We start from the raw sequence: 24,294 nt of genomic DNA, 5'->3' as shown, positions 1-24,294 counted from the left end.
TCTTCCCACAGATTTTCAATGGGATTCAATTTTGGGCTTTGGCTGGGCCACTCAAGGACTTTCACATTCTTGTTCTGAAGCCATTCCAAGCCATTCCAAACAATTTAATTGGCAACAGGTGGACTCCAATCAAGTTGTAGCATCAAGGATGCTACAAAGGAAAATGGAGCTCATTATGAAGTGTCACAGCAAAGGTGTGTGAATACTTGTGTAAAAGAGATTTCTGTATTTCATTTTTAACATATTAGCAACAAACAAAACAATCTTAACAAGTTTCACTGTCATTATGGGGTATTGTGAGTAGATGGGTAAGAAAAATGATACATTTCAGCCTGCGACACAAAATGTGTAGTAAGTCAAAGGTTAACTACTTTCTGAAGGCGCTGTATAACCATGGGCATAACAACGAATATCAAGTGCCCACCATTTTAAAAACTAAAATATAAATAAAATCCTTCAAGACAGATTTTTAGCAAATTTATTTTAAAGATGATTAAAAGAATCACTGTATTTACACTTTTACAGTCAAACATCATTCATGAACAGGAAAAAACAACAACAAGAAGAGCTCTCATAACTTAAGACCACAGCAGTTTTCAAGTTCTTCATTCAGGACATGATTGGAAGAATCGAGAAGTATTAAAAACTAGGAAGGGGCATGCATTATTTTACATCCATGATCCGTGCAGGTTTTACACACCATGACGAGGAAGAGCGGCTGTGGTGGAGAGAGAGAGAACTTGGCACGTCACAGAGCGGCCCAAGACCCAGTCTCAGCGCGCATCCGAAATGGCACCCTATTCCGGTAAAACGTGCCCTATATAAGAAATAAGGTGCCTCTGTTGCCAAGTCTCATGGAGGTCGACTGAAGTCTTGCCCCGTCGCAAGACGCCGATCCACTTCAATGTGAAGTAGTCATTCCTGGTTTTGCAAAGAGAAAAAGGCTCCTTCCTCCCCTTGAGTCTCTCCTCCCTCCTTTTGTTAGCATCTCTGCAGCTGTGATTGAGTGCGGAAGTTGTCTGAATTGCTCAGGTCATCAATCCCCATATAATAGAACAGTGTTCCTGTCGGTGTGTGGAGCATTGTCTTGTCTTTATTGTCACTGGCTCCAGGTAACGATTAAAAAAAAACACAGCTCTCTCCGGCAGTAGTGGTCGCTTCCTCAGTGCTACATTGACTGATTGGTCAGCGTAGTTGTAACAAGTAAGACTCAATGGCCTGTTGAGAGAGAGAGAGAGAGAGAGAAGAGACCGGTGAGGGACGACTTGTGAAATGTCAATCTAGACCAGGGATGGGCAACTGACGGCCTGTTTTGTAGGGCCCCGGATCAAAATGTTTTGCTCGTTGGGGGGGGCTCAACAAAATGTTGACTTAGGGCCCCTGAAAAGCTAGGGCCGGCTCTGACTGCATGTGTGGGTATGGATTTGGGTATGCAGATCGGTAAAGCTTACAGAGACCCCTCACGATGAGTTCAGATTTTTGTTGTGGTCCCTACCTCCATATCTAGAGCCAATGGCCTTGGAATGAACGAAGACAAAGGATAAATAACACAAAGGGTCGCCATGACACATTACCTTTGCCATCTCTCCTGTAGTTCCTGGAACTAAACATAACCGGGGTCCTTCTTCCCACAATTCCAACAGCTGCTGCTTCAAGACTTGGAGGTTCCTGTAAACAGACGTAAGTCAAATTAGGCTTGTAGCAAAATCATGCACAGAGCCTTCTGTGTGCGCTGCCACCAAGACCGTAACCGTGCTGTCCGGAGAAAGAGGAAGTTTGGTAAATATAAATGTAAAAATGTTAAAAGAAACCAAAACACCAAAATATGAAAAGCTGTTAATATACCTGTCCTCTGAGCAGCTGTCCTGCAGTCTATTGCTGTTTGTGGAGAGTTCTGGCCACCATTTCTTAATGACAGACTGAATCCAGTGTAAACCCACAATCAAGTGTCTGGTAAAGGAAGAGAACAAAATGATGTACTTCTACAGCAGCTGTAACTACAGGTCATTGCTGTAAAAGAGAAAGTGTTCTCTTGTCAACTTACCCGGTCAAATATAAAACAAACAAAATAAATTCCACAGTTGAACTTACTCTTCATATTTACTGGCGAGGATGGTTTTGACTTGTGGCAGGAGGTCTACACAGCAGCCCAGTGATATGCACGGCACTTCGTCTTGAAGGCTACCGAAGCAAAAACAAGTGACGCGCGTATTCATTTGTGTCTCAAGTTCACGCATCACAGCCATACGTTATCATGTTTAAATTCAACTGGGATACTCACTTTTTAGTTATTACTGGCAGACAGTCAAGAAGCACGCCCGTGTCTTCAATTCTATGGAACAGTGTTTATTGGACGTGAACATGTTGATTAAAATCATTAACGGTATGTGGGCAGGAAGATGTATGATAGATAGAAGATAGACGAGGCGTCTGTGTTCCTACCTGATCAAGTATGCCACTAGTTCGCTGGCGTTTCTTCGCCATAGTGTCAGAGCTACATTTAATCGGAGATTCCTCCCAAAAAGCACGTGTGTCATTGCGTCATGATCCTTCGATAGCTGGTCAGGAAAGATACCCACAAGGCAGTGGGGCATGACAAAACAAGTCAATATACAATCCACTTCAAAACGCTACAAAGGATCAAACAGAAAACACTGGAATTGTCTCAGAAAAGAGAATGACACTTTTCTATCCAATAAACAGGGTCTACCAATCTATCCCAGTGTGCAAGGATTGGAGAGGTATAGGGAATATGGTGACAATTCCAAACCTCTCGGAGGGTGCCTAGAGCGCAGGGGGCAACGGTTTGATGGTGGGAATGGACAGTATGAGGTACAGAAGTGATAATGATCATTGATCAATGGTCTACAAACATCAAAGGGCCAGGGTAGGGAGTGAATTGGGGACTGGCTGGTAGTATCTCACCTCAGTGAAGTGATCACCGTACTTGTTTCCCGGCGCTGCCATCTTGGAGCCAGCTTCTGCTACAGAGTTCACAGGGAAAACGCAGTTGTCACTGTAATGTATGGCCTGCACTTCGTCTGGGCAGGTCAGTTCATTCTCCTTGTTGGCCATGTCACAGACAGCCCGACCTGCGGGGGGCTCTCTGTGGCTCACGCCGGAGCTCACCACTACACTGTGACGCGACAACGAACACTTTCTCTTGTTGCACACAGACACTTGTTTTGCTCTGCCGGAGATGAGTGCACCGCGACTCACGGGGAATCTGTTGGGGAGAAAAGGAGTACAGTTAAAAAAAAATAAAGATATATAAATAAATAAAAAAGGATTTTGTCTTGATACATGCACTGGTTAGTTAGGAGACTAGACACTATGGTAGTGTTTGGAGAAGTGCTTGGGGAAAAAGATGGGAAATGTGTTTCGATGGTTAGATCTTCCCCAGTGACTGAGCAGCCGTTAACCGCAGTGCTAGGAAAGGCAGCTTGTGCATTAGATCTACATAGAACTGGAAAACTCACCGGTCTTTATCTATTTCTTCCTTAATTAAAACAAACACCTAAAACAAAAAGGAATAAGTGATAACAAAAACGTACAGTTTTCTTTAAAAAAGAAAAAATGTTTGACTAAGGTTAGTAAACACCTCTTGGTTCATATTCATAACAGAATCACTGTGTGATCCCGATTCTCCACACGGTGTGCGCATTTACACGATCAAGCGTCAGATTTAACAAACGGTGAAAACTCTTTCTAGTCAATGCTTACAACAATTGAATGCTTTTATTTCAATGACAGGGATTGTGCAAGTGCACACTGTGTGGGGGGGGAACAAGTGGAGAACTGGGATGCACACTTCCCACCTTGGAAATCCACTCACCTCCTTCATATTCTGGTCAGCTGCAGAGTGGTTGCTGATGTGATGGAGAAATTCATGAGGTTTGTCCTGGTTGAGCTGTTGGAATTCCCTGCTTTGCCTATCATGACTTCCAGAGGCCATAGTAAGAGACACTATTGGAGAGAGAAATTAAATAAAATAAAAACGTGTAAAAAAAAAGAAGGTAATTCATTCATAGTGCACAAAACATCATGCCAAATTATCAAGTCAACCCCCCCCTCCAACCCAAAGTTGTCTGAACTGTCACTTCACTAGCAGAAACTACCCACTCAAAACATGATACAGCACATTCAGAAAGTAAAAAAAAAATAATAATGCTAAAAAATATGTATTCAGACCCCTTGATTTTTATCCACATCGTTACGTTACAGGCTTATTCTAAAGTTAATTAAACCCCCCCCCCCCCCCCAATCTACACACAATACCCCATAATGAAAAGCAAATGTGTATGTGTGCAAATGCATAAAAATATATAAAACTGAAATGACATGCACATAAGTATTCAGACCCTTCAAGTCCGGGCTCTGGCTGGACCACTCAAGGACATTGAGACCTGTGTCGAAGCCACTCCTGCGTTGTCTTGGCTGTGTGCTTAGGGTCGTTGTCCTGTCGGAAGGTGAACCTTCGCCCCAGTCTAAGGTCCTGAGTGCTCTGGAGGAGGTATTCATCAAGGATCTTTGTACTTTACTCCGTTCATCTTTCCCTCTATCCTGACTAGTCTCCCAGTCCCTGCCGCTGAAAAACATCCCCACAGCATGATGCTGCCACCACCATGCTTCACCATAGGCATGGTGCCAGGTTTCCTCCAGACGTGACGCTTGGCATTCAGGCCAAAGAGTTCCATTTTGGTTTCATCAGCGGGCTATCATATGCCTTTTACTGAGGAGTGGCTTCCGTCTGGCCACTACCATAAAAGTCTGATTGGTGGAGTGCTGAAGAGATGGGAGAACCTTCCAGAAGGACAACCATCTCCACAGAGGAACTCTGGAGCTCTGTCAGAGTGACCATCGGGTTCTTGGTCACCTCCCTGATCAAGGCCTTTCTCCCCAGATTGCTCAGTTTGGTCGGGCGGCCAGCTTTAGGAAGAGTCTTGTTTTCCAACTTCTTCCATTTAAGAATGATGGAGGCCACTGTGTACTTGGGGACCCTCAACGTTGCAGAAATGTTTTGGTAACTTTCCCCAGATGGCAACTGCTTGGCCTCCAACTGCAAGGCACTAGAGGGTAGTGCGTACGGCCCAGTACATCACTGGGGTAAAGCTTCCTCACATCCAGGACCTCTATACCAGGCAGTGTCAGAGGAAGGCCCTAAAAATGGTCAAAGACTCCAGCCACCCTAGTCATAGACTGGTACCGCTACCGCACAGCAAGCGGTACCGGAGCGCCAAGTCTAGGTCCAAGAGGCTCTGAACAGTTCCAAGCCATAAGACTCACATCTAATCAAATGGCTACCCAGACTATTTGCATTGCCTCCCTTTACACTGCTACTACTCTGTTATCGTCAATGCATAGTCACTTTAAAGAGCTCTACCTAAAATGTAAATTTGACCTAAATTACCTTGACTAACCGGCACATTGACTCGGTACCGGTATCCAATGTATATAACCTCACTTATTTCACTGCTGCTCTTTAAATGGTTACATATTTCTTATTCTTTTCTCTTTTTTTCAAGTTATTTTTTTAAACTGCATTGTTGGTTAGGGCTTGTAAGTAAGCATTTCACTGTAAGGTCTGTTGTATTCGGCACGTGACAAATTAAGTTATTTGATTTGTGCCTCGACACAATCCTGTCTTGTAGCTCTATAGACAATTCCTTCGAACTCATGGCTTGGTTTTTGCTTTGACATGCACTGTCAGCTGTAGGACCTTATATAGACAGGTGTGTGCCTTTCCAAATCATGTCCAATCAATTGAATTTACCACAGGTGGACTCCAATCAGGTTGTAGAAACATCTCAAGGATGATCAATGGAAACAGGATGCACCTGAGTAGAGGTCGACCGATTATGATTTTTCAACACCAGTACCGATTATTGGAGGACCAAAAAAAGCCGATTTTATATATATATACATACATACACACACACTTGTAATAATGACAATTACAATAATACTACATTTACAATGAACACTTATTTTAACTTAACATAATACATAAATAAAATTGATTTGGTCTCAAATAAATTTTAAAACATGTTCAATTTGGTTTAAATAATGTAAAAACAGTTGGAGAAGTAAAAGTGCAATATGTGCCATGTAAAAAAAGCTAACGTTTCAGTTCCCTGCTCAGAATATGAGAACATATGAAAGCTGGTGGTTCCTTTTAACATGAGTCTTCAATATTCCCAGTTAAGAAGTTTTAGGTTGAAGCTATTATAGGACTATTTCTCTCTATACCATTTGTATTTCATATACCTTTGTTTATTGGATGTTCTTATAGGTGCTATAGTATTGCCAGCCTAATCTCGGGAGATGATGGGCTTGAAGTCAAAATTGTGTTTTAAGCATTGCGAAAAGCTGCTGGCAAATGGAGGAAAGTGCGGTTTGAATGAACGCTTACAAGCCTGCTGCTGTCTACCACCGCTCAGTCAGACTGCTCTATCAAATCATAGACTTAATTATAAAATAATAAACACACAGAAATATGAGCCTTAGGTAATTCATACGGACAAATCTGTAAACTATCATTTAGAAAACTAAATGTTTATTATTTCAGTGAAATATGAAACCGTTCAGTAATTTATCGAATGGGTGGCGACCCTAAGTCTAAATATTGCTGTTACATTGCACAACCTTCAATGTTAGGTCATAATTATGTAAAATTCTGGCAAATTAATTACAGTCTTTGTTAGGAAGAAATGGTCTTCACACAGTTTGCAACGAGCCAGGCGACCCAAACTGCTGCATATACCCCGACTCTGCTTACACTGAACGCAAGAGAAGTGACAATTTCAGGAACCGCATTGATTATATGCAACGCAGGACAAGATAGTTAAACTGGTGCTATCATAAACCATGTGTAATTAACTAGTGATTATGTGAAGCTTGATAGTTTTTTTTCTAAGATAAGTTTAATGCTAGCTAGCAACTTACCATGGCTCCTTGCTGCCTCCACTCGCATTACAGGTTGTCATCTCGGGAAGTAGCAAGCTCCCTTGCAATATAATCGGCCATAATCGACATCCAAAACTGCTGATAACCGATTGATATGAAAACTTGAAATCGGCCCTCATTAAATCGGCCATTCCGATTAATCGGTCGCCCTCTACACCTGAGCTCAATTTCGAGTCTCATACTTATGTGAATAAGGTATCTGTTTTTAATAAATATGCAAAAAAAAAAAAAAAAAAAATCCTGTTTTTGCTTTGTCATTAATTAAAGGGTATTGTGTGTAGATTGATGGAAAAAAAAAGATATATATATATATATATATTTTAGAATAAGGCTGTAACGTAACAAGATGTGAAAAAGGAAAGGGGTCTGAATACTTTCTGAATGAACTGTATCCGAGTCTGTCATAGCAGTGACAATGGAAGTCTGGTGTATGCTGTACTCGTTTTGTAGGGGTTCATGACCTGGTCACAAAATCTCCTTATATTACAAGCTGCGTTTAACTGATGACAGTACTACTACTAGTTCATAGGACAACTATGAGTCGACTTGCTACAGGGGGAACAAGTTGGTCTATATTAAAAATGCCGGATTACAATACACTGTGCCTGTAACAGTAAGCTAAGCTAGCATTGTCAACAAGCGCCTGCCAACAATGCACTAGTGTAGCTAGTGGTGCGCGACTAGGATTTTTTTGGGGAGTTGACTCCGTCTCCTGTGTTTGGGAGTCACACTTGCACGACTCCCAACGACACGCTCCAACGGACGCGCACACATGTACACACTACCTCATTATTGCAGAGTCCTACCACGAAGACTACATTTGCATTCCAGAGGACTGACATCAGCATGGTGTTATCAACTTAAGCCTATATAAAAAAAAGAGGCCTATTTCGTTTGAATATAGAAGGTCAAGTGTAGGAACTATAATATTTCATTGATACTTCTGCTGTGTGCAACCTTGATGGATCCCATGGGATGATGCTGCGCTTGTAATTTCCCCAAAGTTTAGCAGGGATGCCCTGCTTCACGATCTACTGCCTAGGACAGGTCTCTCCAACCCTGTTCGTGGAGAGCTGCCATCCTGAGGGTTCACTCATAACCTAGCACAGCCAATTCAATAATTAGCTAGTTGATAAACTGAACCAGGTTAGCACTTTAGGAATCGGGTTGGGAACCCTGACCTGGTAGGACATAAGCCAGGGTTTCATTAAATACGCTATAGACAATACTTGTAGTTACGCCCAATTTTCGGGGGGGTGGGGGGGGGGGGTCAGTTAAGCAAGTCAGTTAAGAACAAATTCTCAGGATCCCCCTACCATGGATCAATTAAACTGATGCATTGAAGAATAGCTTAGCCATATGCATTGATAGCCTAATATATATGGTTGGTTAATTTACGAGGCATTGTAGACAAGACATTGCGATAAACAGATTACAAGATATATATAGCCTATTCTGCCTGCCTGCCCCGATCCTCTCTCCCTCGCATGCTCTGTCTCCTCACTATGAAAAACTGTAGTGTGTCTTGTAGAATAGCTCAGCCTACTTACTCATTGATAGCCCCTACTTAAGTTAACTTCCGCGAGTCATTGCAGGCCAATAAATTGCGAAATACTGCATTGCAAATAGCCCAACCGATGTATGGTTCTGACTGTCTGCTTGATGAACGAGATGCCTACCTATGCCTCCCTGGCTGTGTCCCTCTTCTCTATATATCCCTAGCTAATGTCCCTCTTTCTTTGCTGTGAAAGATCAGAGTTTGTTCTCGGGAAGTAGCCTACGGCAACTAACGTTAGTTTCCTCCGCAAAAATACTCTGTCGAAGACCAGGGGAATCAAAGCTTGACACCCATAAAGGGGAGACGGGCCAGGAGTTGACTCCCCCTAGTAGACTAACAACGAAGACAAGGCGTTGGCTGTGGTCAACCATAACGTACCTACTACTAGCAGCAAACAAACTAGAAAATGTTACAAAGCAGCAAACATTGTTACATGATATCTTACCTTGCTAGTTAATAAGTACATATTTAGCTAGCATAGCTAAGTTACTAAGCTTTCCCAGCCCACAGAGTAAGTTACGCAGCAATGTGTGATCTAATGTCAGTTAGCAGCAAGCTCCCTAGTTAGCCACCTTTCTAGAACAATGAGCTATGAACACATACGTGTGTGTGTGTGTGTATGTATGTATGTATATATATATATATATAAGTAAAGCAGCTCTCTAACTACGAGTCTAAATGTTTTGATAGTAAACATGTTGAAATACTAATCTTTATCGGAGTGGCAAGAAAGCAGGCACGCTAATGACATGTTAATTAGACCCTCTCCGACTAAACCTTTATCACTAAACCGTGGAGTTTAGTCGGTTAATGAGACCCTCAATAGTTAGCAATTTGCTAACGGGCTAATATGATGCTAATATGATATTTTTTAAATAGCTAGTAAATTAATGAGATCCGTGATGGGGCCTAACTAGCTGGCTAGTCCAGGAAAACATTTCATTTGTTCAGGCTAACGGAGTTGTCGAGCTCAAAACTAAGCATAAAGTGTCAAAGTTTAGCAGTAGCTAGCTCGACTAGCTACTATTGGAGATGTCGACTAGCTTTGCTGTTGATAAGTTAGCTAGCTAAGACTAGATAGCCTAGCAAAGGGTGGGTGGCTAGCTAGCTAACGTCGGCTAGTTGTATTTCTAGAAAACATATGGCAAGAAAAAAAGTTGATTTAGCTACTAATTCAGTTATTGCAATCATTATTTTACTAACCGTCACATTTTGCGAAATGTCAGGACTCTCCTCAGCAATGTATGTCCACGTGGAAGTAGTAAGGAATAACCTGTAAAGTATAAACCTGCAACAAATGTCTGGCTAGCTTTTCAAATTGAATTCACGTTCAGAGCCATTCAAATGAATACACCGTTTGCAAGGATTATGGGATTGATATTGGCAGTGAAACTAGTGGAGTTTTTGCGGTGTCTAGCGACGAAAAGTGTAACTACACCTGACATTTAGTGTCTGGTCCTAGTTCTCCATCTAGTGTTAGATATGTATTTACACATGGTGTTACGTCACAATACTAAAACAATTGTCAGTCCATGGGTAAATAATTTTCAGTTGAAAAAAAGTAAAGTACCTATGTAACAGTACAAATTTAGACCGTCCCCTCGCCCATAGCCGGGCGCGAACTAGGGACCTTCTGCACACATCAACAGTCACCCTCGAAGCATCGTTACCCATCGCTCCACAAAAGCCGCGGCCCTTGCAGAGCAAGGGGAACTACTACTTCAAGGTCTCAGAGCAAGTGACGTCACTGATTGAAACGCTATTTAGCGCCCACGCTAACTAAGCTAGCCGTTTCACATCTGTTACACTCACCCCCCTTTTGACCTTCCTCCTTTTTCCGCAGCAACCAGTAATCCGGGTCAACAGCATCAATGTAACAGTACAAATTTAGACCGTCCCCTCGCCCATAGCCGGGCGCGAACTAGGGACCTTCTGCACACATCAACAGTCACCCTCGAAGCATCGTTACCCATCGCTCCACAAAAGCCGCGGCCCTTGCAGAGCAAGGGGAACTACTACTTCAAGGTCTCAGAGCAAGTGACGTCACTGATTGAAACGCTATTTAGCGCCCACGCTAACTAAGCTAGCCGTTTCACATCTGTTACACCTACTACAACCTAGCAAAAAAATGCTGCTGCTATAGCTAGCTATGTTACAGCTCTTTCTCCTCCCTGTGAAACTGGGACCCGGACTTCCTGACGGGCTGACCCCAGGTGAAGGTAGGTAACAACGCCAACGCCACTCTGATCCTCATCATGGGGGCCCTACAGGGGTGCGTGCACAGCCCCCTCCTGTACTCCCTGTTCACCCATGACTGCGTGGCTAAGGAAGTCTCCAACTCAGTCACCAAGTTTGCTGACGACGGCAGTGGTAGGCCTGATTACCAACAATGACGAGACAGCCTAGAGGGAGGAGGTGAGGGCCCTGGAGGAGTGGTGCCAACATATACAAAAAGAAGGAGCTGATCGTGGATTATAGGAGACAGCAGAGATAGCACGCCCCCATCTACATCGAAAGGGCTGCAGTGGAAAGGGTCAAAAGCTTCAAGTTCCTTGCCGTGCACATCACTGATGACCTGAAATGGTCCCTCCACACCAACAGTGGGGTGAAGAAGGTGCAACAGCTCCTCTTCAACCTCAGGAGGCTGAAGAAATTTGAAATCAGGAGGCTGAACACCCTCACAAAGTTCTACAGATGCACCATCGAGAGCATTCTGTCAGGCTGTATCACCGCCTGGTACGGCAACTACACCGCCCGCAACCGTATAGCTCTCCAGGGGGTGGTGTGATCAGCCCAACGAATCATCGGGGGCACACTGCCTGCCCTCCAGGACATCTACAGCACCCATTGTCACAGGAAGACCAAGAAGATCATTAAGGACCTCAGCCACCCGAGCCACGGCCTATCCACTCTGCTACCATCTAGAAGGAAGAGACAGTACAGATGCAACAAAGCTTGGACGGACAGACTGATAAACAGCTTCTATCTCCGGGCCATCAGACTGTTAAACAGTCATCACTAGCATGCCTCCGCCCGGTACCCTGTCCTGAACCTTAGTCACTGTTACTAGCCGGCTACCACCAGTTACTCAACCCTGTACCTTAAAGACTGCTGCCCAATGTACGCAGATAGAGTTAATGAACACTGGTCACTTATTTATATTCTGTTTCATCTACTAGTCAAGGCTCATCCTATATAACTACTACTGTACACACATGTTCTATTCATATATGGGGCGGCAGGGTAGCCTAGTGGTTAGAGTGTAGAGGCGGAAGGGTAGCCTAGTGGTTAGAGCGTTGGACTAGTTACCGGAAGGTTGCAAGTTCAAACCCCCGAGCTGACAACGTACAAATCTGTAATCTGTTGTTCTGCCCCTGAACAGGCAGTTAACCCACTGTTCCTAGGCCGTCATTGGAAATAATAATTTGTTCTTAACTGACTTGCCTAGTTGAATAAAGGTAAAATATACTGTCTATACACACCATTTATACAACAGGCTTACAATTCCTCCACCATACATTATTTATTTTGTATTTAACCTTTATTTAACAAGGCAAGTCAGTTAAGAACAAATTCTTATTTACAATGGCGGCCTACCCCAGCCAAACCGTAACCCGGAAGACGCTGGGCCAATTGTGCGCCGTAAAAATACACATTTATTTATCTGTTATTGTGAATATTGAATTTCTACCCTATTTTACTTCTTGACTTCTTGCACCAGCCACATGACTGTCTATTATAGGTCTATTATTATACGCCTGCTATGCTAGGGGAATACTTACTGAATAAACACAATAACAGACATACTGGTCTGCTGCTTGGTTAATAGAATTAAACCCAGAAGTCAAATATTTATCTTTATATTAATGGCATTTTATTTGATGGAATTTGTGTGTGTGTGTGTGTGTGTGTGTGTGTGTGTGTGTGTGTGTGTGTGTGTGTGTGTGTGTGTGTGTATGTGTGTGTGTGTGTGTGTTAGTGGTACTTAAAATAGTTACATCCAATTTTATATGAAAAAAAATCAAGAAATATGTTGGATTTTTAGATCCAGACAGCCACAGAAATGAGCCTGCCATTTTGTCAAGCCCTGTGGTTATGTATTATCCAGCTGCTGTAACCGACCCTGATCATTTCCGGGATATTGGAAGTATAAATAGAATCAAAAACGGACCCTTAGGGACACAAATGAAACAAACCCAAACGGTGGAAATTGATCTCAATCACCGTAATTTAGCTGCTGAATAAACAGTTACCATTTCATTTGGTATGTAGCTACATAAATGTTTTGATGTAAAAGTTTTATAATAAACTGGCCAACTGGAACTAACGTAAGTGCAAAACGAATGGTCCTTTATCCAAGGTCTTCTACCATGTGACCTTGACATTTATGGGCACCGAATCAATATTAAATCGAAATGTTTGGAAAATTAGATTTTACTCTTGGCTTACCTTCTATAAAAACAGGGAAATAGCACATCCCACACTCATTTAGTTAGTAAACAGAAGCACAGAGCCTGAAGAGCTCTGTTGGCATGGCATCAGTACCTGTGAAGAGGTCCAGAATGAAATGACAGTTTCAAGGAAGTCAATGTCAACCATCTTAACAGCTGTAGACGGACCATTAGACGTCTCTCCTTGGTTCTCCATGGTCCAATGAAGATCCCCAAAACTCCTAGAATAATGAAGAGAAGGGATGAGGAATGAGAAAATATAGTTATTTGTTTTTAAATTTGTGACATGACCATCATGACCGTGAGTCCAGGCCTTGTTAGAACAAAACCATTAAAATGCAGTCAGCTACCTTTAAACAATAGTGCTCATTATACAATAAAGAATAGGCCTTCATATAGGCCTTTATACTACTGAATTTTCACGGTGAAGTTACATGCACACAAGGAATGATATAATACATGCCCATACTATATAGATTTATTTGCTGAGGCCTATCAGGAAGTACTGTACATTGTTCCGTAGCCATGCTGCTTATAGAAGAACATCATGCAACTTCTGGAACTTAAAAAGAGTAATGTCTTTGTGACACGCTACAAAGTATCAATGTTTTTTTCGTGTGACAATCCGTCATTTAACAGTTCAAGGGAGGAACCGCGGAGTGGGAGGGAGGGAAAAACCAAACACAATGTTCCTTTTGCTCAAACAAACTATTCTCTCCTCTCTTTCCCTAAACATTGTTTTATATAGAAAATAACTCTACAATACATACAGCTTGTGAAATAACTGATTTTCTCAGACAAATGCCACCACCCACAGTGTCAAGTCCAGTCCAGTCTGTAAGAGGGTTAAGACATTTCCATTTACACCCACAAGGATTTCTAGGATATTTCATCTACATTAAACAGCTTGTTATAGGGACTCCAGTCTCCGTGTTGGAAACAGGTTGAGTTCATTGGTAGGAAATCCAGTCTGAGGTACTTTTAGTGGAATTCTCTGAGGTTATTCAAGACTAAGACTGTTTGAGCAGGAAGTGCTTATGGATAAGGAGAAAAATGCATGTTTGCTGTGTAAAACAGACATACAAATATATGTCTCTGCTGTGTGAAGCAGACTCACATCTCTCTGCTGTGTGAGGCAGACTCACATCTCTCTGCTGTGTGAGGCAGACTCATATCTCTCTGCTGTGTGAGGCAGACTCACATATCTCTGCTGTGTGAGGCAGACTCACATCTCTCTGCTGTGTGAGGCAGACTCACATCTCTCTACTGTGTGAGGCAGACTCACATCTCTCTGCTGTGTGAGGCAGACTCACATCTCTCTGCTGTGTGAGGCAGACTCACATCTCTCTGCTGTGTGAGGCAGACTCACATCTCTCTACTGTGTGAGGCAGACTCACATCTCTCTGCTGTGTGAAGCAGACTCACATCTCTCTGCTGTGTGAGGCAGACTCACATCTCTCTGCTGTGTGAGTCAGACTCACATCTCTCTGCTGTGGGAGGCAAACTCACATCTCTCTGCTGTGTGAGGCAGACTCACATCTCTCTACTGTGTGAGGCAGACTCACATCTCTCTTCTGTGTAAGGCAGACTCACATCTCTCTGCTGTGTGAGACAGACTCACATCTCTCTGCTGTGTGAGGTAGACTCACATTTCTCTGCTGTGTGAGGCAGACTCACATCTCTCTGCTGTGTGAGGCAGACTCACATCTCTCTGCTGTGTGAGGCAGACTCACATCTCTCTGCTGTGTGAGGCAGACTCATATATCTCTGCTGTGTGAGGCAGACTCACATCTCTCTGCTGTGTGAGGCAGACTCATATCTCTCTGCTGTGTGAGACAGACTCACATCTCTCTGCTGTGTGAGGCAGACTCACATCTCTCTGCTGTGTGAGGCAGACTCACATCTCTCTGCTGTGTGAGGCAGACTCACATCTCTCTACTGTGTGAGGCAGACTCACATCTCTCTGCTGTGTGAAGCAGACTCACATCTCTCTGCTGTGTGAGGCAGACTCACATCTCTCTGCTGTGTGAGTCAGACTCACATCTCTCTGCTGTGGGAGGCAAACTCACATCACTTTGCTGTGTGAGGCAGACTCACATCTCTCTACTGTGTGAGGCAGACTCACATCTCTCTTCTGTGTAAGGCAGACTCACATCTCTCTGCTGTGTGAGACAGACTCACATCTCTCTGCTGTGTGAGGCAGACTCACATTTCTCTGCTGTGTGAGGCAGACTCACATCTCTCTGCTGTGTGAGGCAGACTCACATCTCTCTACTGTGTGAGGCAGACTCACATCTCTCTGCTGTGTGAAGCAGATTCACATCTCTCTGCTGTGTGAGTCAGACTCACATCTCTCTGCTGTGTGAGTCAGACTCACATCTCTCTGCTGTGGGAAGCAAACTCACATCTCTCTGCTGTGTGAGGCAGACTCACATCTCTCTACTGTGTGAGGCAGACTCACATCTCTCTTCTGTGTAAGGCAGACTCACATCTCTCTGCTGTGTGAGACAGACTCACATCTCTCTGCTGTGTGAGGCAGACTCACATTTCTCTGCTGTGTGAGGCAGACTCACATCTCTCTGCTGTTTGAGGCAGACTCACATCTCTCTGCTGTGTGAGGCAGACTCACATCTCTCTGCTGTGTGAGGCAGCCATTCACAGAGTCATGGATGTTTTTCTGCAAGAGGAAGAACACAATAAATTCAGTAAAGTTTATGAATCAAATCAAAGTTTATTTGTCACATGTGCCGAATACAACAGATGTAGACCTTACCGTGAAATGATAGGCCTGCATTGAGCTTTATGTCCTGTCTATGTTTTATCTAACAGCTGATAGGCCTACGTTGGGCCCTATGTCCTGTCTATGTTCCATCTAACAGCTGATAGGCCTACGTTGGGCCCTATGTCCTGTCTATGTTCCATCTAACAGCTGATAGGCCTACGTTGGGCCCTATGTCCTGTCTATGTTCCTCTTTGCAGCATTTTCTCCCTATCACCATAGGGGATTTGGGCTGTTATTTTAATTGGCCAGGGTCACAGGAAGTCAAATAGAAGCCTGCCCTAGACTATTCATAAGACCCAATCTGAACATCTAACGTCAGCTAATCAGTCAGGAATCTGAGTGTGAAAGCGTCAAACAATTTAACATGGCTCATGTCCCTGCCATTGACAAACTGCTCACTAATTTGAATGCCTTCTTTTATCAAGGGAATCCGTTGGACACACGGAGTAAGTGATCATCTTTGCCCCCTAATCTTTCTTTTCATGCACCCTAACCCCCAACCCCCCTCCCCCAAACCCTTCTGCCCCCATGTCCCCCCTTCTGCACTCCCACCCCCCTTTTAAAGCAGTTACAGCTCCTTTTTCACAAGTCACCTAGAGATCACGACGGGGAGTGAGGAAAATAGTAACCCTTTTGCTCTGATGGCTGAAGTTTCCAACCCTCAGGGCTAAATAGTTGTAATTGTGTTTATATTACGCAGGAACTTCTTTCCTCAACTCCTCTCACATCACACAGCGTCTCTCTGTTCTTAGAAGCTGAGAGCTGTGTGATGTTCTGCCATGTTGGTGGAAGAGTTATGTTTTGGTACAGTGTCTTCTGGCCACAGAAACCAGACCAATCAAAGGTAATGGTTCGCAACCTAAATGGCACCCTATTCCCTAAATAGTGCACTACTTTTGATTAGCCCTGGTCAAAAGTAGTGCACTATAAAGGGAATAGGGTGCCATTTGGGATATTAACATGGATGATCGGGCGCAGGGGGCTGAGATGCTAGCATTCCTCTCACATGATGCACTAACAGACAGACATCCAGAGTAGAGATGGCCAAAAAGGGAGTTGTCTAATGGGAGTCTTGTGACGGACGGCAGTGGTGGCTTTGACGGCTGCTTTGTCCGCACTGTTGAGATTAGAGACCAGACACAGATCACAGTCTGACATGATACAAGCTCCACCAAGACTGTAACCCATAACTCCATCTCCTGTACAACACACTGGGCTCTCCAATCTCTATGCCATAGGCAAGCAATGGCTGTGGGAAACAGAGGGAAACTGGCAGAGAGAGCTTGTTTGTGTTTGTGTTTGTGTGTGTGTGTGTGTGTTTGTGTTTGTGTTTGTGTGTGTGTGTGTGTGTGTGTGTGTGTGTGTGTGTGTGTGTGTGTGTGTGTGTGTGTGTGTGTGTGTGTGTGTGTGTGTGTGTGTGTGTGTGTGTGTGTGTGTGTGTGTGTGTGCTCTCTATTATATCCTAAAGAAGTCAGTCTGCGATTAGACATGGCATTTCATTTGTTAACTCAATTTGTCACATGAATGAAACATGGATTCCCCCCTTACAAACAAATAAGGCTTGTCCCATACAACAGCTTCATACCATCTGTTGTGTAAATATCGTGTCACAGGTCTCTAATGTAACCGTGAAGAGTCAGCTGTTACTATAGAGACCTGTGACACTGTTGACAGTTGACAATAGTAACAGCTGACTCTGTGTGGTTCTATTCTGTTGTTTATTGTCAACTGTCATCAGCATCACTGGTCTCTATAGTAACAGCTGACTCTGTGTGGTTCTATTCTGTTGTTTATTGTCAACTGTCATCAGCATCACTGGTCTCTATAGTAACAGCTGACTCTTCACGGTTCTATTCTGTTGTTTGTTTTTCGTCAACTGTCATCAGTGTCACAGATCTCTATAGTAACAGCTGACTCTGTATGGTTCTATTCTGTTGTTTGTTGTCAACAGTGTCACTAGTCTCTATAGTAACAGCTGACTCTTCACGGTTCTATTGTATTGTTTAGTTTGTTGTCAACTGTCATCAGTGTCACAGATCTCTATTGTAACAGCTGACTCTGTATGGTTCTATTCTGGTGTTTGTCGTCAACTGTCATCAGTGTCACAGGTCTCTATAGTAACAGCTGATTCTGTATGGTTCTACTGTATTGTTTGTGAGTACCGGATGAGATGCTGCTGATTTACAAAGGGGTGTATTTGGATGTGTCTCATAAACAGCACGGCAGATCCTGTTGTTGTAGGCTATGGGAAGCAGGGCATAAAGCCTTTTATGTAGGTGGCCCTTTATACCGAACAGATGCTGGTATTTTGAAGCCTAGAAGACAACTACCAAAAACCTGCTCTGGGTAGAACTTGCCCTCATGTAAATTCACAGATCTAGGATCAGCTTATCCTTAATGTATCCTAACCTTTTTCATTCAGAGGTGAAATAAAAAAAATACCTTTTATCAGTGTCTATGGACAACGTCAAATGTCATCCAACTGCATTTATTCCCTCCACCACTAGATGGAGCTATGCATCTGTGTGGCTGCTGTCTGTGAGTGTGTGGCTGCTGTCTGTGAGTGTGTGGCTGCTGTCTGCGGCACGGTGGCTGTGTGAAACAGTGGCTCAGTCTGCCATGCCTGTCTAGAGGTTTGGCTGAGGGTTTTCCTCGACACACTGTAGGACTGCCAGGTCCTCTCCTCTATAGAGCTATAGTCTAACTGTAGGACTGTCAGGTCCTCTCCTCTATAGAGTTATAGTATAACTGTAGGACTGCCAGGTCCTCTCCTCTATAGAGTTATAGTCTAACTGTAGGACTGCCAGGTCCTCTCCTCTATAGAGTTATAGTATAACTGTAGGACTGCCAGGTCCTCTCCTCTATAGAGTTATAGTCTAACTGTAGGACTGCCAGGTCCTCTCCTCTATAGAGTTATAGTCTAACTGTAGGACTGTCAGGACCTCTATAGAGCTATAGTCTAACTGTAGGACTGTCAGGTCCTCTCTTCTATAGAGTTATAGTCTAACTGTAGGACTGTCAGGTCCTCTCCTCTATAGAGTTATAGTCTAACTGTAGGACTGTCAGGTCCTCTCCTCTATAGAGTTATAGTCTAACTGTAGGACTGTCAGGTCCTCTCCTCTATAGAGCTATAGTCTAACTGTAGGGCTGTCAGGTCCTCTCCTCTATAGAGTTATAGTCTAACTGTAGGACTGTCAGGTCCTCTATAGAGCTATAGGCTAACTGTAGGACTGTCAGGTCCTCTCTTCTATAGAGTTATAGTCTAACTGTAGGACTGTCAGGACCTCTCCTCTATAGAGTTATAGTCTAACTGTAGGACTGCCAGGTCCTCTATAGAGCTATATTCTAACTGTAGGACTGTCAGGTCCTCTCCTCTATAGAGCTATAGTCTAACTGTAGGACTGCCAGGTCCTCTATAGAGCTATAGTCTAACTGTAGGCTGCCAGGACCTCTCCTTTATAGATTGCTCAGTTTGGCCAGTCGGCCAGCTGTAGGAAGAGTCTTGCTGGTTCCAAATTTCTTCCATTTAAGAATGATGGAGGCCACTGTGTTCTTGGGGACCTTCAATGCTGCAGACGTTTTTGGTACCCTTCCCAATCCTGACACAATCCTGTCTCGGAGCTCTACGGACAATTCCTTCGGCCTCATGGCTTGGGTTTTGCTCTGATATGCTGTGGGAACTTATAAAGACAGGAATGTGCCTTACCAAATCATGTCCAATCAATTGTATTTACCACAGGTGGACTCCAATCAAGTTGTGAAACATCTCAAGGATTATCAATGGAAACAGGATGCACCTGAACTCAATTTCGAATCTCATAGCAAAGGGTCTGAATGCTTAACTGTTTGCGCTTTGTCATTATAGGATATTGTCTGTAGATTGAGGATTTAATTTTTTAAAATCAGTTTTAGAATGAGGCTGTAACGTAATAAAATGTCTGAATACTTTCCGAATGCACTATTTATCAGAGTCTATTACTGTAGAAAATAATGAAAGAGCTTGGACTAGTTTTTAATGACCTTGAAAACTATGTATGACCTTTAGGCCTGTAAATCAGCTTCCTCCAGATCCTTCAGGGAATAGCTTGCTCCAGATCCTTCAGGGAAGAGCTTCCTCCAGGGAAGGGCTTCCTCCAGGGAAGAGCTTGCTCCAGGGAAGAGCTTCCTCCAGGGAAGAGCTTCCTCCAGATCCTTCAGGGAAGAGCTTCCTCCAGGGAAGGGCTTCCTCCAGGGAAGAGCTTCCTCCAGATCCTTCAGGGAAGGGCTTCCTCCAGGGAAGAGCTTCCTCCAGATCCTTCAGGGAAGAGCTTCCTTCAGGGAAGTGTTGTGTTGTATTATCTAGTCACGATCCTTCAGGGAAGAGCTTCCTTCAGGGAAGTGTTGTGTTGTATTATCTAGTCACGATCTTTCAGGGAAGAGTTTCCTTCAGGGAAGTGTTGTGTTGTATTATCTAGTCACGATCCTTCAGGGAAGAGCTTCCTCAAGATCCTTCAGGGAAGAGCTTCCTCCAGATCCTCCAGGGAAGAGCTTCCTCCAGATCCTCCAGGGAAGAGCTTCCTCCAGATCCTTCAGGGAAGAGCTTCCTCCAGATCCTTCAGGGAAGAGCTTCCTACATATCCTTCAGGGAAGAGCTTCCTCCAGATCCTCCAGGGAAGAGCTTCCTTCAGGGAAGAGCTTCCTTCAAGGAAGTGTTGTGTTGTATTATCTAGTCACGATCCTTCAGGGAAGAGCCTCCTGCAGATCCTTCAGGGAAGGGCTTCTAAGATGGATTGTGTTTTCACCCTGTTCTCCTCCTATACGGGTCAATAAGTGATAGCTCCTGTTACATTCTTGAGCGATCTATTCGTGAATGGCAGATTGGAAGTTCCTTAAAACCACTTTACTATTCTGGCGGAATAATACCTTTATCTTAATTGCCACAAAGTCAATCACTTCTACATGGCCTGCTGTGTGTTACCGTCTTATCTTAGTGGTGACAGTCGTGAGTCTCAGGCAGCCAGTGGGTGTTGGACTCAGATTTATGACAGTGGTTTTCATTTCCAACCAGAGGTCCTGTGACTGGTGCTGGTTATCGTGACTGTGGTCCTCCGATTGATGCCACATTCCTGTCTGCCTACTCAACCCAATGGGGAATGTTATTGAAAACACAAAAACCTAAAATAGGGGTCAGTGAGACCTCAGTGGGTGGACACACAGGGAAGTCTGTTTGAAATGGAATGTGTAAAAAGTCAAAATACCAATGTGCAGGAGATTCTCTTTCAAATGGAATGGCATGGGCGGGGGGAATCTCCTCTCAGTACTGCAGACATAGACTAGTGTGTTGGGATGGGTGAGAATCTTGAATCCTTGCTCAGAGCAGTGCACATCTGTGACCCATAAGCAGACGGATTCATTGGGGGAAAGCAAAGCCTGCTTGGATTTGGATAAACTGCTCCCATCATAATATAAAAACACATACTGTAACACATACTGTAACACATACTGTAAAACATACTGCAACAAATACTGTAACACATACTGTAACACATACTGTAAAACATACTGTAACACATACTGTAACACATACTGTAACACATACTGTAACACATACTGTAACACATACTGTAAAACATACTGTAACACATACTGTAAAACATACTGTAACACATACTGTAACACATACTGTAAAACATACTGTAACACATACTGTAACACATACTGTAAAACATACTGTAACACATACTGTAACACATACTGTAAAACATACTGTAACACATACTGTAACACATACTGTAAAACATACTGTAACACATACTGTAAAACATACTGTAACACATACTGTAAAACATACTGCAACAAATACTGTAACACATACTGTAACACATACTGTAAAACATACTGTAACACATACTGTAACACATACTGTAACACATACTGTAAAACATACTGCAACACATACTGTAACACATACTGTAACACATACTGTAACACATACTGCAGTCTTGTTTTTGAATGCAAATAGATCTATCCACAGCCCTGTGACTGGTAGTAAACAGTATTGAGACTTGATTCCACAGCCCTGTGACTGGTAGTAAACAGTATTGAGACTTGATTCCACAGCCCTGTGACTGGTAGTAAACAGTGTTGAGGATTGATTCCACAGCCCTGTGACTGGTAGTAAACAGTATTGAGACTTGATTCCACAGCCCTGTGACTGGTAGTAAACAGTATTGAGACTTGATTCCACAGCCCTGTGACTGGTAGTAAACAGTATTGAGGCTTGATTCCACAGCCCTGTGACTGACAGTAAACATAGTTGAGGATTGATTACACAGCCCTGTGACTGACAGTAAACAGTATTGAGGCTTGATTCCACAGCCCTGTGACTGGTAGTAAACAGTATTGAGGATTGATTCCACAGCCCTGTGACTGACAGCAAACAGAGTTGAGGATTGATTACACAGCCCTGTGACTGACAGTAAACAGTATTGAGGCTTGATTCCACAGCCCTGTGACTGACAGTAAACATAGTTGAGGATTGATTACACAGCCCTGTGACTGACAGTAAACAGTATTGAGGCTTGATTCCACAGCCCTGTGACTGGTAGTAAACAGTATTGAGGATTGATTCCACAGCCCTGTGACTGACAGCAAACAGAGTTGAGGATTGATTACACAGCCCTGTGACTGACAGTAAACAGTATTGAGGCTTGATTCCACAGCCCTGTGACTGACAGTAAACATAGTTGAGGATTGATTCCACAGCCCTGTGACTGACAGCAAACAGAGTTGAGGATTGATTACACAGCCCTGTGACTGACAGTAAACAGTATTGAGGCTTGATTCCACAGCCCTGTGACTGACAGTAAACATAGTTGAGGATTGATTACACAGCCCTGTGACTGACAGTAAACAGTATTGAGGCTTGATTCCACAGCCCTGTGACTGGTAGTAAACAGTATTGAGGATTGATTCCACAGCCCTGTGACTGACAGTAAACAGAGTTGAGGATTGATTACACAGCCCTGTGACTGACAGTAAACAGGGTTGATATCTCTTGTGATACTCTGAAGTGTTTTTTTCTGTATGAGAACATTTGGGGATGGACATATTTATAATTTACTACAGTGTTTCCTGTCCCAGACCTGCCTGCTGACCACTCGTTGTCTCCTTAGATACATTTCATTTTGTTATGACTCCTCAGAAATGGGGCAATAGGTTTGTTCCGTCTGCTTAAAAACTGAGGGTAGCATGTTATCTTGATAGCTCCCTCTTTAAACTGATATTGTATGTTCAAAACAACATGTTACTCATACCGATAATACCCGAAGGCTTTGGGACTTACAGACTTAATGCATCCCATCGAAAATATTCAGATTCTTAAAAAAAAAGGAGTGTGTCTGAGTTAAATTGTCTCTTTGATGAGCTGACCCTGATCTAGTTATCTACAGTATATCTCTAGTCCTACGCTTCGATCACAACGACGGTGTCGTTGCACAAGAAGAGTACGCAGCCTCATCTGGATATGTATGTAACAAAAGTTCAACGTTCACCTTCTGCTACTATTTCTGTCAATGCCAACACATACAGTTTGATGTATACGTTCTGTAAAACCAACATTCTATAAAACCAACGTTCTATAAATCCAACGTTCTATAAATCCAACGTTCTATAAATCCAACTTTCTATAAATCCAACGTTCTATAAATCCAACTTTCTATAAATCCAACGTTCTATAAATCCAACGTTCTATAAATCCAACGTTCTATAAATCCAACTTTCTATAAATCCAACGTTCTATAAATCCAACGTTCTATAAATCCAACGTTCTATAAATCCAACTTTCTATAAATCCAACGTTCTATAAATCCAACGTTCTATAAATCCAACGTTCTATAAAACCAACGTTCTATAAATCCAACGTTCTATAAATCCAACGTTCTATAAATCCAACGTTCTATAAATCCAACATTCTATAAAACCAACGTTCTATAAATCCAACGTTCTATAAATCCAACGTTCTATAAATCCAACGTTCTATAAATCCAACTTTCTATAAATCCAACGTTCTATAAATCCAACGTTCTATAAATCCAAAGTTCTATAAATCCAACGTTCTATAAAACCAACATTCTATAAATCCAAAGTTCTATAAATCCAACGTTCTATAAATCCAACGTTCTATAAATCCAACGTTCTATAAATCCAAAGTTCTATAAATCCAACGTTCTATAAAACCAACGTTCTATAAATCCAAAGTTCTATAAATCCAACGTTCTATAAATCCAACTTTCTATAAATCCAACGTTCTATAAATCCAACGTTCTATAAATCCAACGTTCTATAAATCCAACGTTCTATAAATCCAACGTTCTATAAATCCAATGTATGCACCACACCGAACACACTGCAACTGCCTCAGCAACGCAATGCTGCAAGTAAAACGCAGGGTTCCATTGGAAATGAGTGTAATTCTGGTGTACCAAAATGCAATGACGCTGTCGGTGTGATAGAAGAGTTATTCTGCTACCTGCCTGAGGGCTTCAGCAAACCAGAGT

General features: G+C 43.0%; 1 protein-coding gene across 2 annotated transcripts; it reads right to left on the bottom strand.

The window, feature by feature from the left end:
* Positions 1 to 462: 462 nt before the first annotated feature.
* Positions 463 to 10,094, bottom strand: LOC110529308 (KATNB1-like protein 1). 2 transcript variants are annotated; one of them, XM_021611430.3, is made up of 10 exons: positions 9,728 to 9,978; positions 3,836 to 3,966; positions 3,480 to 3,517; positions 2,926 to 3,226; positions 2,443 to 2,558; positions 2,282 to 2,332; positions 2,092 to 2,181; positions 1,846 to 1,950; positions 1,575 to 1,668; positions 463 to 1,218 (listed from the first exon to the last, which is right to left on the bottom strand). In XM_021611430.3, exons 2-10 carry the CDS (start codon positions 3,953 to 3,955, stop codon positions 1,186 to 1,188), a joined length of 948 nt encoding a protein of 315 aa, XP_021467105.2. In that variant the 5' UTR covers positions 3,956 to 3,966; positions 9,728 to 9,978; the 3' UTR covers positions 463 to 1,185. The 2 variants fall into 2 exon arrangements, with proteins under 2 accessions (XP_021467105.2, XP_090098614.1); XM_090242488.1 differs by lacking the exon at positions 3,480 to 3,517 and having other exon boundaries at positions 9,728 to 10,094.
* Between the last annotated feature and the right edge of the window lie 14,200 nt (positions 10,095 to 24,294).

The sequence above is a fragment of the Oncorhynchus mykiss genome, chromosome 8, assembly GCF_057628025.1.
Source record: "Oncorhynchus mykiss isolate SJ-2025 chromosome 8, ASM5762802v1, whole genome shotgun sequence".
Lineage (NCBI taxonomy): Eukaryota > Metazoa > Chordata > Actinopteri > Salmoniformes > Salmonidae > Oncorhynchus > Oncorhynchus mykiss.
This window is presented reverse-complemented; position numbering and strand designations above follow the sequence as displayed.